Genomic DNA, 19769 nt, shown 5'->3' on the forward strand with positions numbered 1-19769 from the left:
TTGCTAACTTCTTGTGTATTGTACATCACGTACACAGGACTTCCAAATATATGCAATCGAGAATAATCAACTGGCTTCCCAGTCCACATCTCTATCGGTGTCTTCAGCTCAATTGCAGTTGATGGAGATTGATTTATCACATAACAGGCGGTATTGACTGCTTCTGCCCAGAATGACTTTCCTAGACCTGCAGCCTTCAACATTGCTCTTGTTCTTTATAATAGAGTTCTGTTCATCCGCTCTGCCACTCCATTTTGTTGTGGAGTGTATGTCGTTGTGAACTTCCTTTTGATACCTTCATGTTGACAGAAGTTATCAAATTCATCACTGGTATATTCTCCTTCATTGTCAGTCCTCAAACACTTGATCTTCTTTTCAGATTCAAGTTCCACCCGCGCTTTGAAAGTTTTAAAGACTGCGAACACATCTGCCTTCCTTCTAATTGGATACACCCAACATCTCCTGGAGAAGTCATCTATAAATGATACAAAGTATCTTGCTCCTCCCAAGGATACAACCGGTGCTTGCCAAACATCAGAGTGAATCAGGTCTAAGATGCATTTGCTCTTAGTTGTTGATGTGCCAAACTTTAACCTGTGTTGTTTACTTGTAACACAGTGCTCACAAAAGGGTAAAGTAACCTTTGTAAGCCCAGGGAGTAACTTCTGATCACAGAGAACTTTCAAACCTTTCTCTGACATGTGGCCTAGTTTTTTATGCCACATCATTGTCTTCTCTTCTGCAGGATTGGCTGATGCGATTGACGCTTCTGCCCCATGATGTGTTTCTCCCATTAATACAAACATGTTTGCAACTGTCTTTCTTACCTTTAAAACCACCAATGCTCCTTTGACAATTTTCATTATTCCATTATCTGTTCGGATCTTACAGCCAAGACTATCAAATTGTTCTACGGACAAAAGATTCTTCTTTAAGTCTTTCACATGTCGCACTCCTGAAATAGTGCGAATCAAGCCATCATACATCTTTAATTTGATGGTGCCAATGCCAGCAATCTCTACAGCATGATTATCACCCATGAACACTTTGCCTCCAGAGATGGGTTCATATGTATGGAACCAATCTCGATTAGGAGTCATATGCCATGTTGCTCCTGAATCCATTAGCCAGACGTCAGTAAGCTCTTCTTTATCTGTAGAGATTGTCGTTGCTTCACTATATAAAACCTCCCCATCTTCTGAGGTGCTCGCAACACATCCTTGAGGTTTTGATGACTCTGCAGTGTTCTCTATACCCTTTTTAAACCAACAATCCCTTTTGAAGTGCCCTTTTCTGCCACAGTTGTAGCATTTCACAGTCTTCTTGCTTCTTGATTTGGACCTCCCTTGCCTTTGACTCCCACTGGAGCCACGCTCCGTTGATCTCCCTCTTGACACCAATAATGCCTCTGCTTGGTTTGAACTATTTCTATCTCCTTTATTTTTGCGCCTATTTTCTTCTTCCAAGATGGCGGCTGCAACATCATCAAAGACTAAATAGTCTGTGAGGATATTATTGGTCAAGTTGATAATGAGCTGATCATACGAATCTGGAAGACTTTGAAGTAGAAGCTCTGCACGTTCACTTTCCTCTATTTGTTGACCCAACGTAGTGAGTTGAGAAAATAAAGTCCTTATTGTGTTGATGTGGTCAGTCACCGTCGTGGTTTCTGCCATTCGAAGGGTATAAAGTCTCCGCTATAAGAAAATCTTATTGTGCAAAGACTTGGACTCATATAGCTTTGTTAGAGTCTCTCATATCTCCTTAGTTGTTTTCTTCTTCGCCACACTTGATAATACTTCATCGGCTAATGCTAAATGTATGTTAGCAATAGCATTGCCATCCATCTCATTCTATTTTGCATTATCAGTGATCTCCGCGGGTCGATCCCCAATTGCTGCCAAGCAATTGTCTTTCCTTAAGATTGTCTTGATTCTCATTTTCCACAATGAAAAATTGCTCCCTTTGAACCTCTCAATCTCGTACTTTGCTGTCATTTTATTCACCATGATCTATTCAGCTATCACCGTTTCACCGATCTGTAACGTATATAGAACTAGTATCGTGTAAATAATACTTCACTAAGTAAGTTCCCAGGAAAGATTGGAGGGGTCACAAACGGTCCCGCTTAAAACCCAATCTCCTTAGACAGAACTTCCTAGCCTGTATTTATTCACCGCACTGATTTTCTATAGACGCCAACAGTATCGTATGTAAACAGTATCGTATGGATGAATAGTGTCGTAGACGTGAATAGTGACCGTATACACGAATGACTTTTGTGTATTAACAACACCAACCAAGAAAGCTTTGATACCACTGTTAGGATACTGGCATGCAAACCCGACAAGATAAAAGGCAAGAGATAGGATAAAATGAGAAATGAGACACACAAGAATTTACGTGGTTCACCCAATTTGGCTACGTCCACGGACAAGTATAGAAGGATTTTACTAAGTAATGTGGGAATTACAACCTCTCTCAAATAATAGGAGAACAACTAAGAATCTCTCTATTACTATGAGAAAACACCTCACTTACTCTCTCACAAATACCTCACAACTTTGTGGGATTACTCTCTCTTCACTCTCCTCTTCTTCTTCTCTAACTTGGTGTGCAAAATAAGCTTGAAGGCATTGCCTATTTATAGGCAAGAGTGAGGGGACAAATGCCATAAATCATGGCACCAATTATGCCACAAATTATGCCACAAATCATGGCACCTAATTATGCCAACAACTCCACTAATATTTGTCTTCCACCAATTAATTAAGTGGTGGCTTCACACAACGAGGGGAAGCTGTTTAAGTGGTTTTGCATGTTGGAGAACCTGCAGTGGGATTGCCATTAATAAATTACAATGAACCTCAAAATTACAAGATTACAATATGATATGAGTGAATCCTCCTCGTCGCATTTCAAGCATTTCTCCCATGTAAATGATTACACGGCAACAGAACACTCCTCAAAACTTGATTTCTGGTGAGCAGAATCATAGCATGCTCCTAAAAGACAAGTTGTGATCTCCATTTACCCCCTTAAAGAGTTAAACTAGACTGCTCAAGCGCTGAAGGACTAAAACTATGAATGAATTGCAAGGACCACAAATATTGAGAAATTGAAAAGTCATCACAGGGGGGGATTGCAGAGGCAATGGCTTTGATTGGCTAACCTAAATCTGCCAAAAGCTTCAGGATTGGATGTACGTCATTCAAGTGTTGTTTGGGATAACCTAGTAATCTAGGTAAATGTAAAAGGATGCACAAGAACTTACCATCTCCAACGGAGAACCCATTACACCAAGAGGTAACTTCACACTTCCAACATTGCGAGTTCCATAAATAAACCCAGGCTGGAGAACCACTCCTAAACAAGGAAACAAAACATATTTCATCAGATTTATTGTTACTATAATCCATAATTAATATAAGATAGCAATATGCTGTCAGCTACAAAAAAAAAAGCACATTTATGATCCATGATACTAACCAATACATGCATTAGCATTCTAAACTGCAAGATTTGACGATTAAATGCAGTGAAAAGAGTACTAAGAAATAAAGGATGAAACTAATATATCATAATAGCATTTTACATGAAGGAAATTTACAGTTTTCCAAATTCAAAAGTTTTAGGACAGCTTTCTCAGATTTCAGTTGCTAAAAAAGTAAAACGAATGACAGATATATAAAAGGTACAGATTACAATAATGGAAAGAAAAAAATTACCTCCATATGCAAACTTGGTCAACAACTCTGTTTCAGCAGCCTTCTACTTCAAACAAACCACAAGTAAAAAATTTACATGAGGTAAAGATGATAAGAAAAGGGAAAAGTAAATATCAAGGCACACTTGAAAGTGTTGATTCTTCTTGTGATATAACTATTTCATATCAAACAACGTATTATAAAAATCAAACTGTATCTACATATAATACAAACTAGTTTTTATAAAGTTTTAGAAAACAGTCCTTGTTTCCAGAAAAATGAAGATGAAGATGTGTCATGCCAGCCATCAGCATTATCGTGACATGATTCTAGATACAGCACTTGAATAAGCAGTAATGAAAATTAGTACCTTTCCCTCATAATAACCTTGCAGCAAGTAATTGACCAAGCCAAAGTCAGCAGCAGAGATGTAAACAAATCTTTTTACACCTACAGCAAATGAGCAGCCTCCAAATAAAAACATGTAGAACTGGAAACACCTACTCTCTAACAGGCAACTTATTTTGCAATGGTTCTTTTTCCCTTCGCTGCTATATAATCACCATTCCAAATTCAAACCTTTGAAATTCTTGTAGGTTGCAAAGTACGGAAAAGGCTCTTATCAAAAGCTTTTCCTTATAGAAAGTCATATGATTTATGCAATCATGTCAATGAGCTAATAATTTGAGGAATCTCTAGTTAAAAAACAAGTAGCCAAAAAACATTTAATCTTCATCATCTTGGTCAACAACTTCAGTATTTGCCTCTTGTTTTTTAGGTTTGTTTTTGGAAATGACAACTACATGCCCAAGTTGATTGCACTTATTGCACCTTGCATCTAGTCTTTTCCAGCACTTGAATGGTGAATGATATGTCTTGTCACAGTATTGACATGGTGAATAACCCTTTTTCAAAGATCTTCCATTGTTTTGAAACTGATTAGCATTAATTTTTGCTTGTAGCCTGATTTTTCTTTAAGAATTTGTTCTTATCCTTTTCAGAATCTTGATGTGTGGTTGGTAAAGCTCCTTCTACATAACAATCTGGCCTCATAAGCCTCTGTTGTTCTTGAGCTTGCAGGACATTCAAAACATTCAAAAGTTCTGTCATTGTAATTTTAAATAGATCTTTTATATTCTCTAAAGTTGTGATTGATTCTTCATATCTTTCAGGCACTAAAACCAGTATTTTCTCAACAATTTTGGAGTCTGTGGATGTAGTACCAAGTAATTTAACCTTGTTAACTATAGCAAGCAATTTATTTGAGTACTCCTTGATAGTCTCAGATTTTTTCATTCTTTGTAGCTCAAATTCTCTTATTAAATTCAGCATTTGCATGTCATGTATCCTTTCATTTCATACATATTTGTTCTTCAGATAGTCCCAAACATCCTTTGTTGATTTGAGAGACATGATTTTTGTGATAATGGTTGTTGAAACAGCAACAAACAAGCACACTTTTGCTTTTGATTTTTTTATTTTTCTTTCTAGATTTATGTTGAACAACCAGCTAGATTTGTGGTTTAGGGAGAAGAAGATTATTTGCTGACGAAAGATCTTTATGGTTTAAAGCAAACACTTAAAACCTGGTATAATAGAGTTGATGATTATATGATAAGCTTTGGTTCTTCTTTCTTTGTGGCTTTTGATCTAAGTCATGGTTGGGTTATTCGGTAATGGAGTAACATCAAAATCTTCTTCAACAACTTCTCAAAGATCTAATGCCTCCAAATAAGTTTTCATTTTCACAGCTAAAAGTAGATAATTCTCCTCGTAAAAAACAAGAGGGGTTATATGAGAGAAGCTTGCTTCAGTTTTTAATGAAGGCCCAGAGAAAAACACTGAACAGGGGAACGCAGTAGATGAAGAATATGGATTTACTGCAGTTACTGTGTCAAGAATACAAACGTGAGCACTGTCTTAAATTTGTACAGGATGTTCTCTATTTATAGAGTAGTAATTAACTATTGCCTTTTCATCACATATTTCTTTCTATGAATACAGTATTCCTTATTTATATATATTGATTTGTTTCTGATATGAGGTAGCTGTAGTTTCCTTCTAAGAGGTCTGCCATAGCTGTAGTTTCCTTCTAAGAGAAGTAGCCGTTGGTTGAGGTAGCTGTTGATTCCTTATTATTTATCTTTGATCTGCCACGGCTATGATTTCCATGTATGGTTAATTACCATTCTGAATAGTAGCCGTTGGAGGTGTTAATTCAGATTGCTTGCTGACGAGGGTGAGTATCCTGTGCTGCTGCAGTTGCTGGTGAGGGTGAGGATCCTGTGTTGGTGCTGCTGCTGTCTCCTGCTGCTGCTGCAGAGGTGTTTAGTTGTAGTTAATATGCCCCTGAATACAAATTGCTCTAACATCAATTAATGATTATAAAAGGAAGAAAAGAAAAGAAAACAGGAGAGAATTTTATGATAATAGTCTGCTTGAGTTGCTATTTTATTCATTAAAACTTCATTACATTTATAGGAAGAACAATCAACCGAAATGCTCTAATAAAGCATGAAATCAGAAAATAATATCTTAACTAACTAATTTGTTCCTATAGACTAGCTCAATATTTATTTGATGATAATAGAATAGAAAAAACAGGACTCCTGGATTCCTGAAGCAGTCTTCAACACTAGGCAAATCTCTGGGTTCTTGTTAAGTTAGGACTTGTAAGAAAAGGCAAGAAGTCTATCACAAATATGAAGGTACAAAAGGTAATGCCAGATGCTCCTCAGTAACACAACTCAGAGAGAAAAACAGAAGGCAAGAAATATAAAGTAACTCAATTTCTCAAACCCAGTTTAATCCTACTTAAATCTTAGTAAAATAATCTCACTTACATGTATTTTTAATACAGTAATTCCATTTCTTTACAATGCTAATGATTACTGGTGTCAGAAGTGTCAAATAATAACCTAAAAGTCAATTATTTTCATGGTCTATTTCCAAAGCTGTCGGTCTCTCCTGATTTCGGTTGGTAAGCTGATCGATATCTATACTACCTCTTGAGGTGCTTCCCTATTTGGACTAGAATCATAGCTTGCAGAAGATCGATTGGCAGGATATTCCGTGTGGACTGAATAGTCTGATGGGCTTGGCGCACACATAGGTGGCAGACTGATGCCATTTCTATCTTTCAGATCACTTTGTCTGAAAGTACTGGATGTCGAGTCCCTTTGAATGAAAATTCTAAAGAAGTTTTCAATTCTACTCCATATTGAAGCTGTGGAATCAGAGGACCTCAAGACGTTTCTTTCTCGGTAAACAAACATGACTACGAAGATAATGAGAGCTAACAATGCAGCTAGTCCTGCAATTAAAAATAACCCCCAGAAACTCTTGAGACTAAGGCTATTAGATGAAATTGAGGGGCTGGAATCTGGACAAGTGCTTTTTTTGCCAAACCATGCACCCTCGATTTGCTTCATTTCATCTCCCTCGGTCACATTTAAAATTGCCCTCGATATATCAGGCACTAGAGGAGAACCTTTAGGGAAGACCTGAAGTTAAAAAAAGAAAGGATACATGAGAAACTATGCACTTATTAGCCACAGAGTAAATGGAAATAACAAGATAGGAAAGTGAGCTTACAAAGCCAAAACCGCCGGTTTTAAATTTAGGATCAATCATGGTGTATTTGGAGCAATATCTTGACAGAATGAGCTTTATAAATGCCAGTTCGTCGAAAGCTGCGGCAATACCACCATTTCCACTTCCTTTGGAGAAAAGATGGTGGCATTCTTCTGCAGAATTATACACCATGAGCTTGGACTTGTCGAACCCCAAGTCTAACAAGAGTCCTAGAACAAAAGAACCCTTCTGGTAGCCCACATACTCTCCTTTCTTAATGAGCTCACTCACATCAGTAACTGTAGGCTGCAGCTGCTCGACGGTAAGTAGGCTTGCTAAACTGGCTGTGTAACTCTGCGTGAGGATCAACACAACAAAACACCAGATGATTATCACCGCCCTAGACAAGTTGCTAACCACTCTCTCCCCTGTAAATATAAACATAAAGCCAATTTGGTGTTTATATATATGGAGTGCTAGTACAACAGTAGAAGTAGAATTCACAAGGGAAGGGAGATTACGTTGTGCAAAAACCATAGTTGAGAAGGAAAACCAGAAACTAGTGCCAGCTTGATCTGAAGCTGACCCTCGAAAATCATCATTTATTCTGTGCTCAAGAACCCAGACCACAAATCCAATGAAAACAAAAAACACAAAACTGGTCACCCAAAGGTCCCGTGTCAAAGGTTTCATGAAGACCCAAGCATTTTTGCTGTTGTTGTCTGCAATCGGAACAATCATGGAGACACCACTTTCTGTGAAAGGCAGGGTATAGTCGATGTACAAGGACCTGTTGTAGACAATAGTTATGTCTCCAACCACGGCATCATAATTCTGTTGGCAATAAACAAAAAATACTTCAATGTGAATGATATTCAAACTGATATAGTTACAAGAACAGAAAAGGAGAGAGCAAGTCTTACCTTCAAGTACACTTGATAGGCCAGATCGTTGTAAGTTCCAGCAGGTTCGCCATCAGAGTTGGCAAAGGGGATGTACTCATAAGGCAAAGCATAAGGCAATGCTTTGACTACAGCATCAAAAACATCTATGCAGAATCCGGTGAATGTTGTGGTGTTGGAACCAGGATCTTTTGTGACAGCTACTAACTCACTGAAGCCAGCCTTCAGAGGCACTCCTATTTTCAACTTCTTCTCGTTTGTGGGAATCTCCCAACCCTTGGGAACCGCAGTTGTATCCCCAGGAAAAATTACAGTTGAAACTCTGGAAGTAGAAGTTGAATTCGTACGTTTATTTATTCTCGGATTGAATTTTTTCACAAGTCCTTCTGTTGGCGTCCAAAATCCAATCCCTCTTCCTCCATTTCCGTTCACATTAACTATCTGAAAAGCTGACGATTGCAACTGCCCATCAACAAAAAGGTAATCTCCTGTAAGGCCTTTGAAACTAGTGGTCGATAAAGCTTGAACAATGTTTGGACCATTTAAAGAGATGCCAAGAGTTGCAAGATCTGTTGATGAGTTGCTAGAAACATTTGCCTTTTGGAAGCCAAAATTTGTAGTGCCGGCTTTCTCAACTGCCAAGGCCAATGCTGTAGCGGCATCATAGGCCAGTAGTCCATAAATGTTCAACTCAGCATCAATTTTATTTGGATTATCTCGTAGGAATTTCCTTTTCCACCGAGCTCGAAAATATTCAAGCTCTTTTGTTCTTGGAACGTAAGGTTTAATACCCAATACTCCTTGGATAGTATCGGTGACAGAATGATTTGGTGAACTCAAGAAATCAACACTCAGACCGTCAGTCATGATCCAAACATAGCCTTCACTCATCATTCCAATCTCTTTTGCTTTGGTGAAAAGCCGAGTGCCTAGAGAGCGATACATATGCACAATGAAAACTCTAGTTTGCATTGTCATCAACCTATAAAGCTCCTCAACAATTTGATCATCAGTGGCCGATGGAGAAATGACACTCCGGTAGGGTACTCGAGCATCAACTTCTTGCAGAGCATCAATTAAATAAGGTATGATTCCCTCTCCATATTCGTTGTCAATGTAGATGGGCACCGCTTCTCTCCATCCAAAGGCTTGAACTATAGCACTTATGGCATTCACTTGAGCTGAATCATTTTGTGTTGCTCGCAAGAAATATGAACTCCTGATGGAAGTAAGAGAAGGACTCGTTGCAGAAAAAGAAATAATTGGCACCTGAGCTTTTTCTCCAAGATCAATAACAAAATTGGCTTGCATTGATGTTTTTGGGCCTAAGATTGCTTGCACTTCCACATTTTTTATCAAGTCCAGGGCTGCATTTCGAAAGGAGATTAGAAAAATTAAAGACTTCTGCAGCGGAGAACGATAAAGCAAAGGATCACAGTTTCTTATAGGATGATCATTCTGCAGTCACGTTTTATGATCTGTGAGCTCCTCTCTTTTAATTGCTCTACACCTTATGTTGGATTTGGTTAATGCTCTAATACTGAAGGGACTTATGCATGAAATAAATATGTCTTTTGAACAATTTTATAGTGAATTTTTATTATTTAAAAAAAATAAGAAAAAATGTTCTTTTTATCTTTACTTTCTTGTCTTTTCTGTTTCGCAACAGTAACTAAACACTACCTTATAAATTAAGAAACGGCATGACAGCAGAAAATTAACATGCTTTTGTCTAGCAATCCATGCTGATCGAGCTCTGTATTTCTTTCACTATCAATCCAAACTTTTTAAACAGAGCATGAACTTCTGTTTTAACTTGAGGGAAAACTAGCTAATTAACTGGTGAGTGTAAATGTATATTGCAAGAACTAGTGCTTCTATATCAACAAAAATAATTTATAGATTGACATGGTAACCACATGATTATCATAATTGAATGGTGATTCAAGTATAATGCAATGATTGGTGTGACAATTAAAATATTCTAAACAATTAAAATAGGCAATGCCAAACTTATCATGTTCATATTTTATTTTAAGAAGTACATCTCATGCTGTTAATTACATATAAAAAGATGGCTGATAAGCCATCAAGTACTCAATGAGTTCAATTCTAAATTATTAATAATTCAAAAGTGATTAGGCATCAAGTACAGATAAGCTACTAAGGACATACACATGTTGATGCAACCTTTTAATCAAGTTTAAATTGTTTTCATGTGTTGCTTATTGGACTATTAGATATTCCTAAACAATTTTGTTATTTTCTTAGGATTTTTATGTTCTTTTAAGATTATATTTTAATTTTATTAATGTTTTTAGATTTTAAATTGTTTTACAGGGGATTTAGGTTTTCTTAACTTTTTAAAATATTTTATAAATCTTTTGAAAAAACAACTATTACATACAATTTAATGTTCACTCTTTTTGCTCATTAATTTTTATGTTTCGTATATCATTGATACAGGGAGGTGTCCAGCTCACGATAGATGACAACTATTAATTTAAATTTTTATGTTTCGTATGTTATCGCTATTATATTAGCTTCCACCTACAGGGGGGGTGTACAGCTCACGATAGATGACTGGGGGGGCCGCAAATTTGGAAAGTAAGAAAGCCACAATTTATACCGGGGGGGGGGGGGCGGGGCGGGCGGGCGCAAATTTGGAAAGGAAGATAGCCACAATTTATGATGACTTTTGTGTGTTTTGACCCACCTTTGTCATTTTGGGTTCAGTACAATGAAAGGTTGAGGAAGAAATTCCTAGTAAATATCAAATAATCATCTTGATTTAAAAGTTTAAGTTACTAGAATGGTTATATAAACCGGTTGGAGCGTGAATGGCTTACGTAAACACGATCAGAAAGAGAGTTTGTCTAGATATGTGCAGGTTTTTCTGAGAATACCCTTAGCTTGAAAAGAAAAATATAACAAGCATGCAACGGTATATATGTTCTCATATCATGTCAATGGACCTGCATTTCTATGAACAAACTAGAGATTTGCAGGCGGAGAACCTCATCAGATAATTAATACAGAATGTAAAAATCTCTGCCGTTAAAATGTTGCATGAGGAGGTTAATAATTAGCAGTAAGAAACGGTGAGCAATGATTCATAATTGGAGAAAAGAGATGAGAACCAAGAGAAGGGGCAGAGAGGGAACCTGCAGCAGCTGCACCAATAACATCTTTCTTTGAGTCCCTGGTGTTGAGGACCAGTCTAGTTTTGTAGTCACCATGAGAGGCATAGAAGTCTGAAAGGGCCATGTTGATGCAGCTCAAAGCAATATTGGCCTCCAAAGAAGCCAAGTCAAGAACCACTCCTACATTCACTGGGATTGTAGATGTTGTGTTCTGGGCCACCCCCATTTCTAAGAACAAAATCATCAAAGAAAGGAAGAAAAAGAAAGATAGAACAGGATTTAAAGAGTATTTTTTCATGATCATCTTGTTGTCCACCTATGGTTGAGCTGATTCTAGCTAGTTTTCTTGGTTTAAGCTTGGAAGGAAGAAAGTGTTATTTATAAGGTGAAACTAAAGCCTTGAAGGAGAAGAGCTTGGACCAGTTCTCGAGGAGAAGAATAGTGATTGTAATTACTAGGAAATTGCATGATTTGATTGTTTGAATCAAATCATATAAATAAATTGGAGACGTGGTCCTGCGTGGTCTACCATTTTACGTTAGCGATTAACATTGATTTGATGGTTAAGAAAAATTGTTCCATTTAACATTGATTTTCTGAATTTAAACAAGGGGCTAACATTAAGAGGAATTGGCTAAATTCTTATGAATATATCAAGTAAATGTGAGCTGTGTATTTTTAATATTGTCCAAAAAAGATTTACTTTCAATTAATGCATAAACTAATTTAAAATATCTTTATCAAAAAAAAAAAACAAGACACCAAGTGTGCACCAGTGTCTTATAAGATGTGTATATGAACTTGAAGTAAAACTAAAGTGTGGATTTGGTATTGTAATAAATGATATTTTTTAATTTAAAATATATCAAAATGATTTCTTTTTAATCCTAGCAGATTACTCCTTTCCCTAATTCCCCTTTTTAGAAATTACGTCTCCCTTTGTAAGAATAAATAAAAGATGTCCAAAACACAAATGGGGAGTTAGTCCAAATTAAGAGCTGGAAGAAGAGAATGGCAAGAGCTTTGCATTTACACTGTACACCCCCGTCACAGTCAATGTCGCCGGCGCATGTTAATGCTGCATGCAAGACAGAGGCACTTGGACGTAATGGTCACATATGACAAATTAGTTGCCCTCAAATCTGTCGGAATTCGCCTTGTTCTGGTCAGCGATAAATATCCCTTGTCTTATTGGTTATTTCGCCATCGTCTACCCTTGACTAAATCAAAGTATTTGTGATTGTTAAGATCCAGTCTCGAGTTGGTCAGATTCCAGATCGATCTACAAGATAGACTGGATTTCAAAACTATACTCTTGAGGCGTTGGTGACAAAGGGCTTCATTCCGGCATCATCTAGAAAAAATCAGTTGATAAGATAATATTGTTTGATTAATGTTTTTAGGTTTTACTAACAGAAAGCACCGGGCTTTTTCTTGATTGTCTGAGAAATCATACGGGGCTTTCCTCAACAAGCTGAAGCTAAAAAAACCAGTGTACCTTACGTAATCAATCACTATTACAAAATATAAATCTTGCATATTTTAATCATTATAAAATATAAATCAGTTAACATAAAATAAAGTCAAGTCCTAGAGAATCATTAAACAGTGGATGCGTCATTGTCTATTGTTTCGGGCAAGGTTCGAATTTGCCAATCATTTATTTTAGTTGTGGCTTCCTTCGAGGAAGCATCCTTCACAAGATTTTGTTTTCAAGAGTCCACAATAGTTTAATCCTCCTTGCGCCCTAATAAAATTATCAAATTTCTATTCAAAATTTACCCCAAAGCAGGAAATAGATCAATATACATATGCATATTATATAGAATTGCAATTAAGATCATTACAAATTGTTATTACAAAACTGGTAAATACAAATAAAAATATCAATATAATTTTTTATACTAAATTACAGCGAATTTTATTAATAAATTTAAACAAAAATGAATTATAGTGGGAAAATGAGTTTAAAAAGCTAAAAAATACAATAATGTGTTATTTTTATAGATAGAATTACACACAGGAAAATTCAATCTATAAATGTCATTAATAAATTTGTCGATAATATTTAATTTATGATTAGACGAATAACCCTTCCCCCTTTCTTTATTTTTCATTGCAACAAACAACACAATTCCTAATTTTTATCATAAATCAACCTCTCACTATAAATCTAAACACTTCAACATTTAATTTGTCAATATCCCTCTTCTAATTCAAATTTTATGGAGAATTTTCACTTCAAATAAACAAAAATACCTATTTTTTTAACTTAATTTTTTAATGTTAATTTTCATTGTAAATTTTTATAATATATATATATATATATATATATATATATATATTTATTTTATAGCTTTTTCATATAGAAATTTGTTGAATGAATATATAAGCTATACATATAAGGGTTTATTTGAGAATTTATAAAATTATATTTTTACCTTCAAAAAAGAGATTCATCAAAAAATAATTTAGCTTTAAGGATTTTTATTATGAGACCTGCATAAACTCTTTTGATCAGGAGACATACAGGGTATGCGCTGGTTCTTATCATGTATTTTTATTTCATCAGATATGTTAATGGAACCTTTTTGTGAGTCTCCAGTTCACAAAATGCTTCGAGTCCAACTCCAACAACTAACATTTTCAGAACTTACAGAGAAGAAGAAAACAGATGAAATCTTGGTATTGATGATGAACTCTATATTGGTGAAGAAAACAGATGAAGTCTCGATATCAACAAATCTATGTTGCTCTTTGCTGCTGGCTATAACGCAGTATTCCATAAACATCCACAGTGCCGGGAGGGAAAACTGGATCAGTTGCTGCCCTTACTGCAACTTTCACCACGGCAGTAACATTGACAGGGGGAGTGAACAAGGGTCCAACGAGGGGAAGCTGTTTAAGTGGTTTTGCATGTTGGAGAACCTGCAATGGGATTGCCATTAATAAATTACGATGAACCTCCAAATTACAGGATTAAATATGATATAAGTGAATCCTCCTCGTCGCGTTTCAAGCATTTCTCCCATGTAAATGATGACACGACAACAGAACACTCCTCAAAACTTGATTTCTGGTGAGCAGAATCATAGCATGCTCCTAAAGGACAAGTTCAAGCGCTTAAGGATTAAAACTATGAATGAATTGCAAGGTGCATAGAGGAGGACCACAGATACTGAGAAATTCAAAAGTCATCACAGGGAGGGGGGGGGGGGATTGCAGAGGCAATGGCTTTGATTGGCTAACCTAAATCTGCCAAAAGCTTCAGGCTTGGATGTACGACATTCAAGTGTTGTTTGGGATAACCTAGTAATCTAGATAAATATAAGGATGCACAAGAACTTGGAGATTTCAAGTGTTGTTTGGGATAACCTAGTAATCTAGATAAATATAAGGATGCACAAGAACTTACCATCTCCAACGGAGAACCAATTACACCAAGAGGTAACTTCACACTTCCAACATTGCGAGTTCCATAAATAAACCCAGGCCGGAGAACCACTCCTAAACAAGGAAACAAAACATATTTCATCAGATTTACGGTTACTATAATCACAATACTAACAAATACATACACTAGCATTCTAAACTGCAAGATTTTGACGATTAAATGCAGTGAAAAGAGTACTAAGATATAAAGGATGAAACCAATATATCATAATAGCATTTTACATGAAGGAAATTTTATAGTTTTCCAAATTCAAAAGTTTTAGGACAGCTTTCTCAGATTTCAGTTGCTAAAAAAGTAAAACGAATGACAGATATATAAAAGGTACAGATTACAATAATGGAAAGAAAAAAATTACCTCCATATGCAAACTTGGTCAACAACTCTGTTTCAGCAGCCTTCTACTTCAAACAAACCACAAGTAAAAAATTTACATGAGGTAAGAATGATAAGAAAAGGGAAAAGTAAATATCAAGGCACACTTGAAAGTGTTGATTCTTCTTGTGATATAACTATTTCATATCAAACAAAGTATTAGAAAAATCAAACTGTATCTACATATAATACAAACTTTATAAAGCTTTTGAAAACAGTCCTTGTTTCCAGAAAAATGAAGATGAAGATGTGCCATGCCAACCATCAGCATTATAGTGACATGATTCTAGATACAGCACTTGAAATAAGCAGTAATGAAAATTAGTACCTTTCCCTCGTAATAACCTTGCAGCAAGTAATTGACCAAGCCAAAGTCAGCAGCAGAGATGTAAACAAATCTTTTTACACCTACAACAAATCCAATCCATTAAAATAAGTTCAACCCCCCACCCAAAATGGGGAAAAAAAATAGAACTGGAACCACCTACTCTCTAACAGGCAACTTATTTTGTGGCCAAAGACATTTAAAAGCATATGAAAATTCACAAAATTTAAAAAAGTTCATTTGTGTTATCAGTATAACACAGCATGCCGTAAGATTGCAGACATGCTATGAAACGAAGAATAGAAGTGTGAAAGTAGCAGCAAAAACCAAACACATGCTAAAACAAAATGCCCTCTAGAATTTGCTTCCTTAGAGGATGATTGAAGAAATAGGTAACAAGGACAAAAGAATTAAGAAAGAAACATGGAGCCTAAAAGTCCCTCCTTCCCTAAAATCCACACATCTACAGCTTAGCATGACAGCTACGACCATTCAAATACTTAATTCACTCATAACTCCAAAATATGTAAGCATCTTTTTCACATGAGAAGATCCATCATTAAAGATCCATTATCAGAGAAAATTAACAATGGATGGAGCAACTTCAAGTAAACTAGGATTCCCTCTTACAACCATGAACCAGACTTATGCTTCCGAGGGCTTTTATTTGGAACAGCTTTCCAACACTTATGCACAACTCATCAGTTATCAATCACCACAAGGCCACAAAAACTAACTAAATAAATAAACGGTGAAAAAAAACTTGGCCTCCTCTAAAAATACCTTTTTCTGAAGCAGCTCTAATTGCATTTATATTTGCAGTTCCATTAATCTTATACATATAAGATTGCGAGCCAAAACCACCAACACAAGAAATCTAGAAAGCATGCACAAATTAGCAGAAAGACCAATCTCTCGTTTCAAAAAGAAGAGAAGCATAATCACATCCTGTGTAGCAAAACAACCATTGCACACACGCGGGCACACAAAAACAAAATGTTATTTGGGTGGATAGTGAGGAGATCACATACAACAGAGGTGAACCCATTTAAGGCTTCCATCCACGAATCAGATGATAGTAGGTTTCCTGCACGAGGACCATTCGAAAAAAAAAGTTTAGAGACATCATGATATCAAAAGCACAGTCAAAAAGAAAGCACCACAGCACAATGTAAACCTTGATGCCAGATCACGTTGTTAACCCATGATTCCTGTATTGATGGCCTGCCAGACCTGAAAGGAAAAGCCAATAATTTTAACAGAAACAAAAGGAATCTATATATAATGAGAGGCCAAAAACTGCACAAAAACAAAAGAAATCACTCCATGAACCAGCAATGCACATGATCCACAATTTCAAAGGTTGGGACACTCCTAAAAAGTGAGAAAAATCCTTCTAACAGACACTGATAGCATTATTACAGAATAGAGAAAGAAAAGGGAAAAGAACATTTGGTCAGTGTAAAAAGAGAATAAAGCCTCCGCAAAGCAAAAGCTACCGAGAACAACAAACACCACTAATATAAAATACAATACAATCACATTTTTGAAAAAAAAAATTACATGAGTCAGGTAAGACACCATATTCCGTATATAAACCCCGGAGACTATGATTGCTATATGTTTTGATTAACCAACAATCATTCAAAAACTCTTTAGCATCAAAGGGTACATGAATAAGCAGACATCAAACGAGAATCACCAACTATCAAAGACCAAATTTACAACTTTGAAGGGTCACCATACCTGCTGAGGCTAGCAACTGTTAAGCCACGGTCTACAGCTTCTTTGCAGATGTGAGAGCCAACAAATCCATTTCCACCCAATACAAGCAACTGCATCGACTAGTATATCAATCAAAATGTACAAAAAAAAAAAACTCAAGATATCTAAAGCACCAATTACGGTCCACTGTCCAGCATACCTTCTCTGTTGGTGGTGGAGGTACATTCAATGTCTCAGCCTCCTCAACTTTAAAGGGTTCATCAACCTTATTCGAATCAGTAGATAAATATCTCCCATAACTTGATACAGCCATTGTACTATCTCAAAAATTAAACAAGCTCATCAGAAAATGCAACATCCTTCACTTTTGGTAACACCATAGAATCATACATTAAGTTGTCATTGCTGTTCTATTCACAAAACATCTGCATGCAACTAAAAACAAGAAACCCCACCAATCTTTATCGTCACATAAGCAAGGATCATTGCCAATTCCCAAAAAAAATCTTCTCTTTAACCTTTTTTTGGCATTTTCCAGTAAATAAAGAGAAGCCCTTAAACACTCACATCAAGAAACAAGAAAAGAACACAATGTGATCTTACAAGAAATCAATGCCACACAATATTAAACAAAAAACCCATTTTTTCCAAATTTTAAAAAAATTCTTAACAAAATTATTTCACCTTCTTATCAATATAAATAACTCTATAAAGAATGCCACTACAATTCTTGAAAAAGCAAGCAAAAAACTCGAGAAAAAAAAACGAAGGTAAAGGAACGTACTATAATTTGGAGAGTGAAGTTCTTGAATGGATCAAACGTGAAGTAAGAGAATTCATTTTGGTGATTTGATCTTAAAGGGTTTTGGGTTCTAGAATGGTCGGCTTCAGTTTTTCTTGTTCTTTCTTCACTGCTAGAAAAGTCTGGTTGAAGAAGAAAGAGAACACATGGCGGGTAATGGAGGTGACAGGTATTTAGTGCATATGTGGCTTGCTGTCAACCTAGAAAAACTGTGAAGAGGAAATTTGTGGTGTTGCTACGGTATAAAATATAAATGCTTGGGCATTTCTGTATTTTTCTAACAATAAAAATATCGTGTCTAAAGCAGAACTATTAAATCCGGGCAGGCCACTTATCAAGTAAAAGACTTCAAGATTTATTTAAAAAAGATTAAAATATATTATTTTAAAAATAAATAGATAAGTAAAAAAATAAACTGAATTTTAATGGGTCTTTCACCTAGGCCATGTTTGTTTACCGGAATTCATTTTTTGAAAAACTATTTTCCAAACTTTCTTGTGTTTGTTTGCCATTAGAAAAGTTGGTCAACGGAAAACACTTTTTGGTCAACGAAAACACTTTTCGGTCAATGAAAAACACTTTCCATTCAAAGAAAAATTTGATTTGGTTTCTAGGAAAGTGTTTTCCCTTTGACTGTGTTTGTTTTCCGGAAAGTGGTTTCCGGAAAACCATTTTCCAAACTTTCATGTGTTTGTTTGCCATTGAAAAAGTTGGTCAACGGAAAACACTTTCCAGTCAAAGGAAAATTTGGCTTCGTTTTCAGGAAAGTGTTTTCCTGAAAAATTTGGGCGGAAAACACTTTCCGGAAGTTGTGAAAAATTTAGAAATGTCATTATTTGCTGATTATATCAAATTTGATCCTCAAACTTTTGATTGCTATATATAATTTGTTTTGAATATTATTTTTCAATTTCATCTCTTAAAATTTAATTTTTATATTAATTTTGGTCCTTATTTTTATAATTGCTATTTGCTTTTTTCCTTATCATTTTTTTATTGAAAATTTTTATCTATCAAATTGGGTCTCATTATTTTTTATTTTTACTTATTTTATTTGAAATAATTTATGAAATGTTAATTATTATTATTTTAATTTCTTCACCTTTCATTTTTTTAAAATTTTTTAGATTTGATCTCTATTATTTTGATTATTATTTATTTTATTTGAGATAATTTATGAAATTTTTTTTTTTCAATTTCATTCTCATTCAACTTTTTAATTTGTAAGATTTATTTCTCATTATTTTAATAAACTTGAAAAAATAAAACATTAACAAGTTATTTTCCAGCTCATTTTCCATAACATAACCAAACACTGCAAAGTGTTTTCCAACTTATTTTTCATTACACTACCAAACATCGAAAAATACTTTCCCAAAATTCACTTTTTCAGGAATTCACTTTCCAAAAAAAAATACTTTCCTGCAAACAAACGGGGCCCTAGAGTGATTTCAAACACAACTTTAATTAAATTTAATAACATTGGCTTAAAAAACGAGCCAAGGACAAGCCTCTCCAACATTAGAAGTGTTCTTTTTAATTAAATTATATGGTGTGAATATTAAATCTACCTCCATATTATTAAATATTAATTTTACATTTAAATTATTCTGATATATTTTTAAAATAGAAAAGGTAGACTTGAGGAGGGTGTGCTAACTTAGATGTCATGACTATATAATGGGCCAAAGTCCATACATAAAATCAAAGGCCCAAAAACACTTGAGGGTCTTTTTTACTAAAATTGGCCCTTTCTAATTTCTCTT

General features: G+C 35.4%; 2 protein-coding genes across 7 annotated transcripts in view; both read right to left on the bottom strand.

Moving 5' to 3' along the window:
- Positions 1–18208, bottom strand: part of LOC133688587 (uncharacterized protein At1g32220, chloroplastic-like) — a 58513-nt gene extending 40305 nt beyond the window's left edge. For 2 of the 6 annotated variants that reach the window (XM_062108120.1, XM_062108115.1), the window contains exons 1-9: positions 17986–18208; positions 17401–17518; positions 17223–17311; positions 16654–16709; positions 16442–16563; positions 16260–16353; positions 15480–15559; positions 15135–15177; positions 14741–14832 (exon numbers count right to left, since the gene is read on the bottom strand). In XM_062108120.1, coding sequence (XP_061964104.1) covers positions 14741–14832; positions 15135–15177; positions 15480–15559; positions 16260–16353; positions 16442–16563; positions 16654–16709; positions 17223–17311; positions 17401–17518; positions 17986–18041 — 750 coding nt within the window. In that variant the 5' untranslated portion in view covers positions 18042–18208. Of the gene's footprint in view, positions 1–13861; positions 14254–14291; positions 14428–14740; positions 14833–15134; positions 15178–15479; positions 15560–16259; positions 16354–16441; positions 16564–16653; positions 16710–17222; positions 17312–17400; positions 17523–17985 lie in introns of those variants that run through there. The other 4 variants (XM_062108118.1, XM_062108114.1, XM_062108117.1 and 1 more) reach the window with 4 other exon arrangements.
- LOC133687766 (glutamate receptor 2.8-like) lies at positions 6268–11748 on the bottom strand. Its single transcript, XM_062107076.1, has 5 exons — positions 11347–11748; positions 8204–9549; positions 7802–8114; positions 7302–7708; positions 6268–7210 (listed from the first exon to the last, which is right to left on the bottom strand). Exons 1-5 carry the CDS (start codon positions 11627–11629, stop codon positions 6704–6706), a joined length of 2856 nt encoding a protein of 951 aa, XP_061963060.1. The 5' UTR covers positions 11630–11748; the 3' UTR covers positions 6268–6703.
- Positions 18209–19769: the final 1561 nt, after the last annotated feature.

This window comes from Populus nigra, chromosome 3, assembly GCF_951802175.1.
Source record: "Populus nigra chromosome 3, ddPopNigr1.1, whole genome shotgun sequence".
Taxonomy (NCBI): Eukaryota; Viridiplantae; Streptophyta; class Magnoliopsida; order Malpighiales; family Salicaceae; genus Populus; species Populus nigra.

What these genes read in the sequence shown, in the direction of transcription:
- LOC133687766 (XM_062107076.1), bottom strand. Translation starts at nt 11,629, where the DNA reads ATGATCATGAAAAAATACTCTTTAAATCCTGTTCTATCTTTCTTTTTC. An exon ending in CCTATCAAGTGTACTTGAAG is followed by an intron (nt 8,115 to 8,203) that starts GTAAGACTTGCT and finishes TATTGCCAACAG; the next exon opens with AATTATGATGCCGTGGTTGG. An exon ending in AAACCGGCGGTTTTGGCTTT is followed by an intron (nt 7,211 to 7,301) that starts GTAAGCTCACTT and finishes TTTTAACTTCAG; the next exon opens with GTCTTCCCTAAAGGTTCTCC.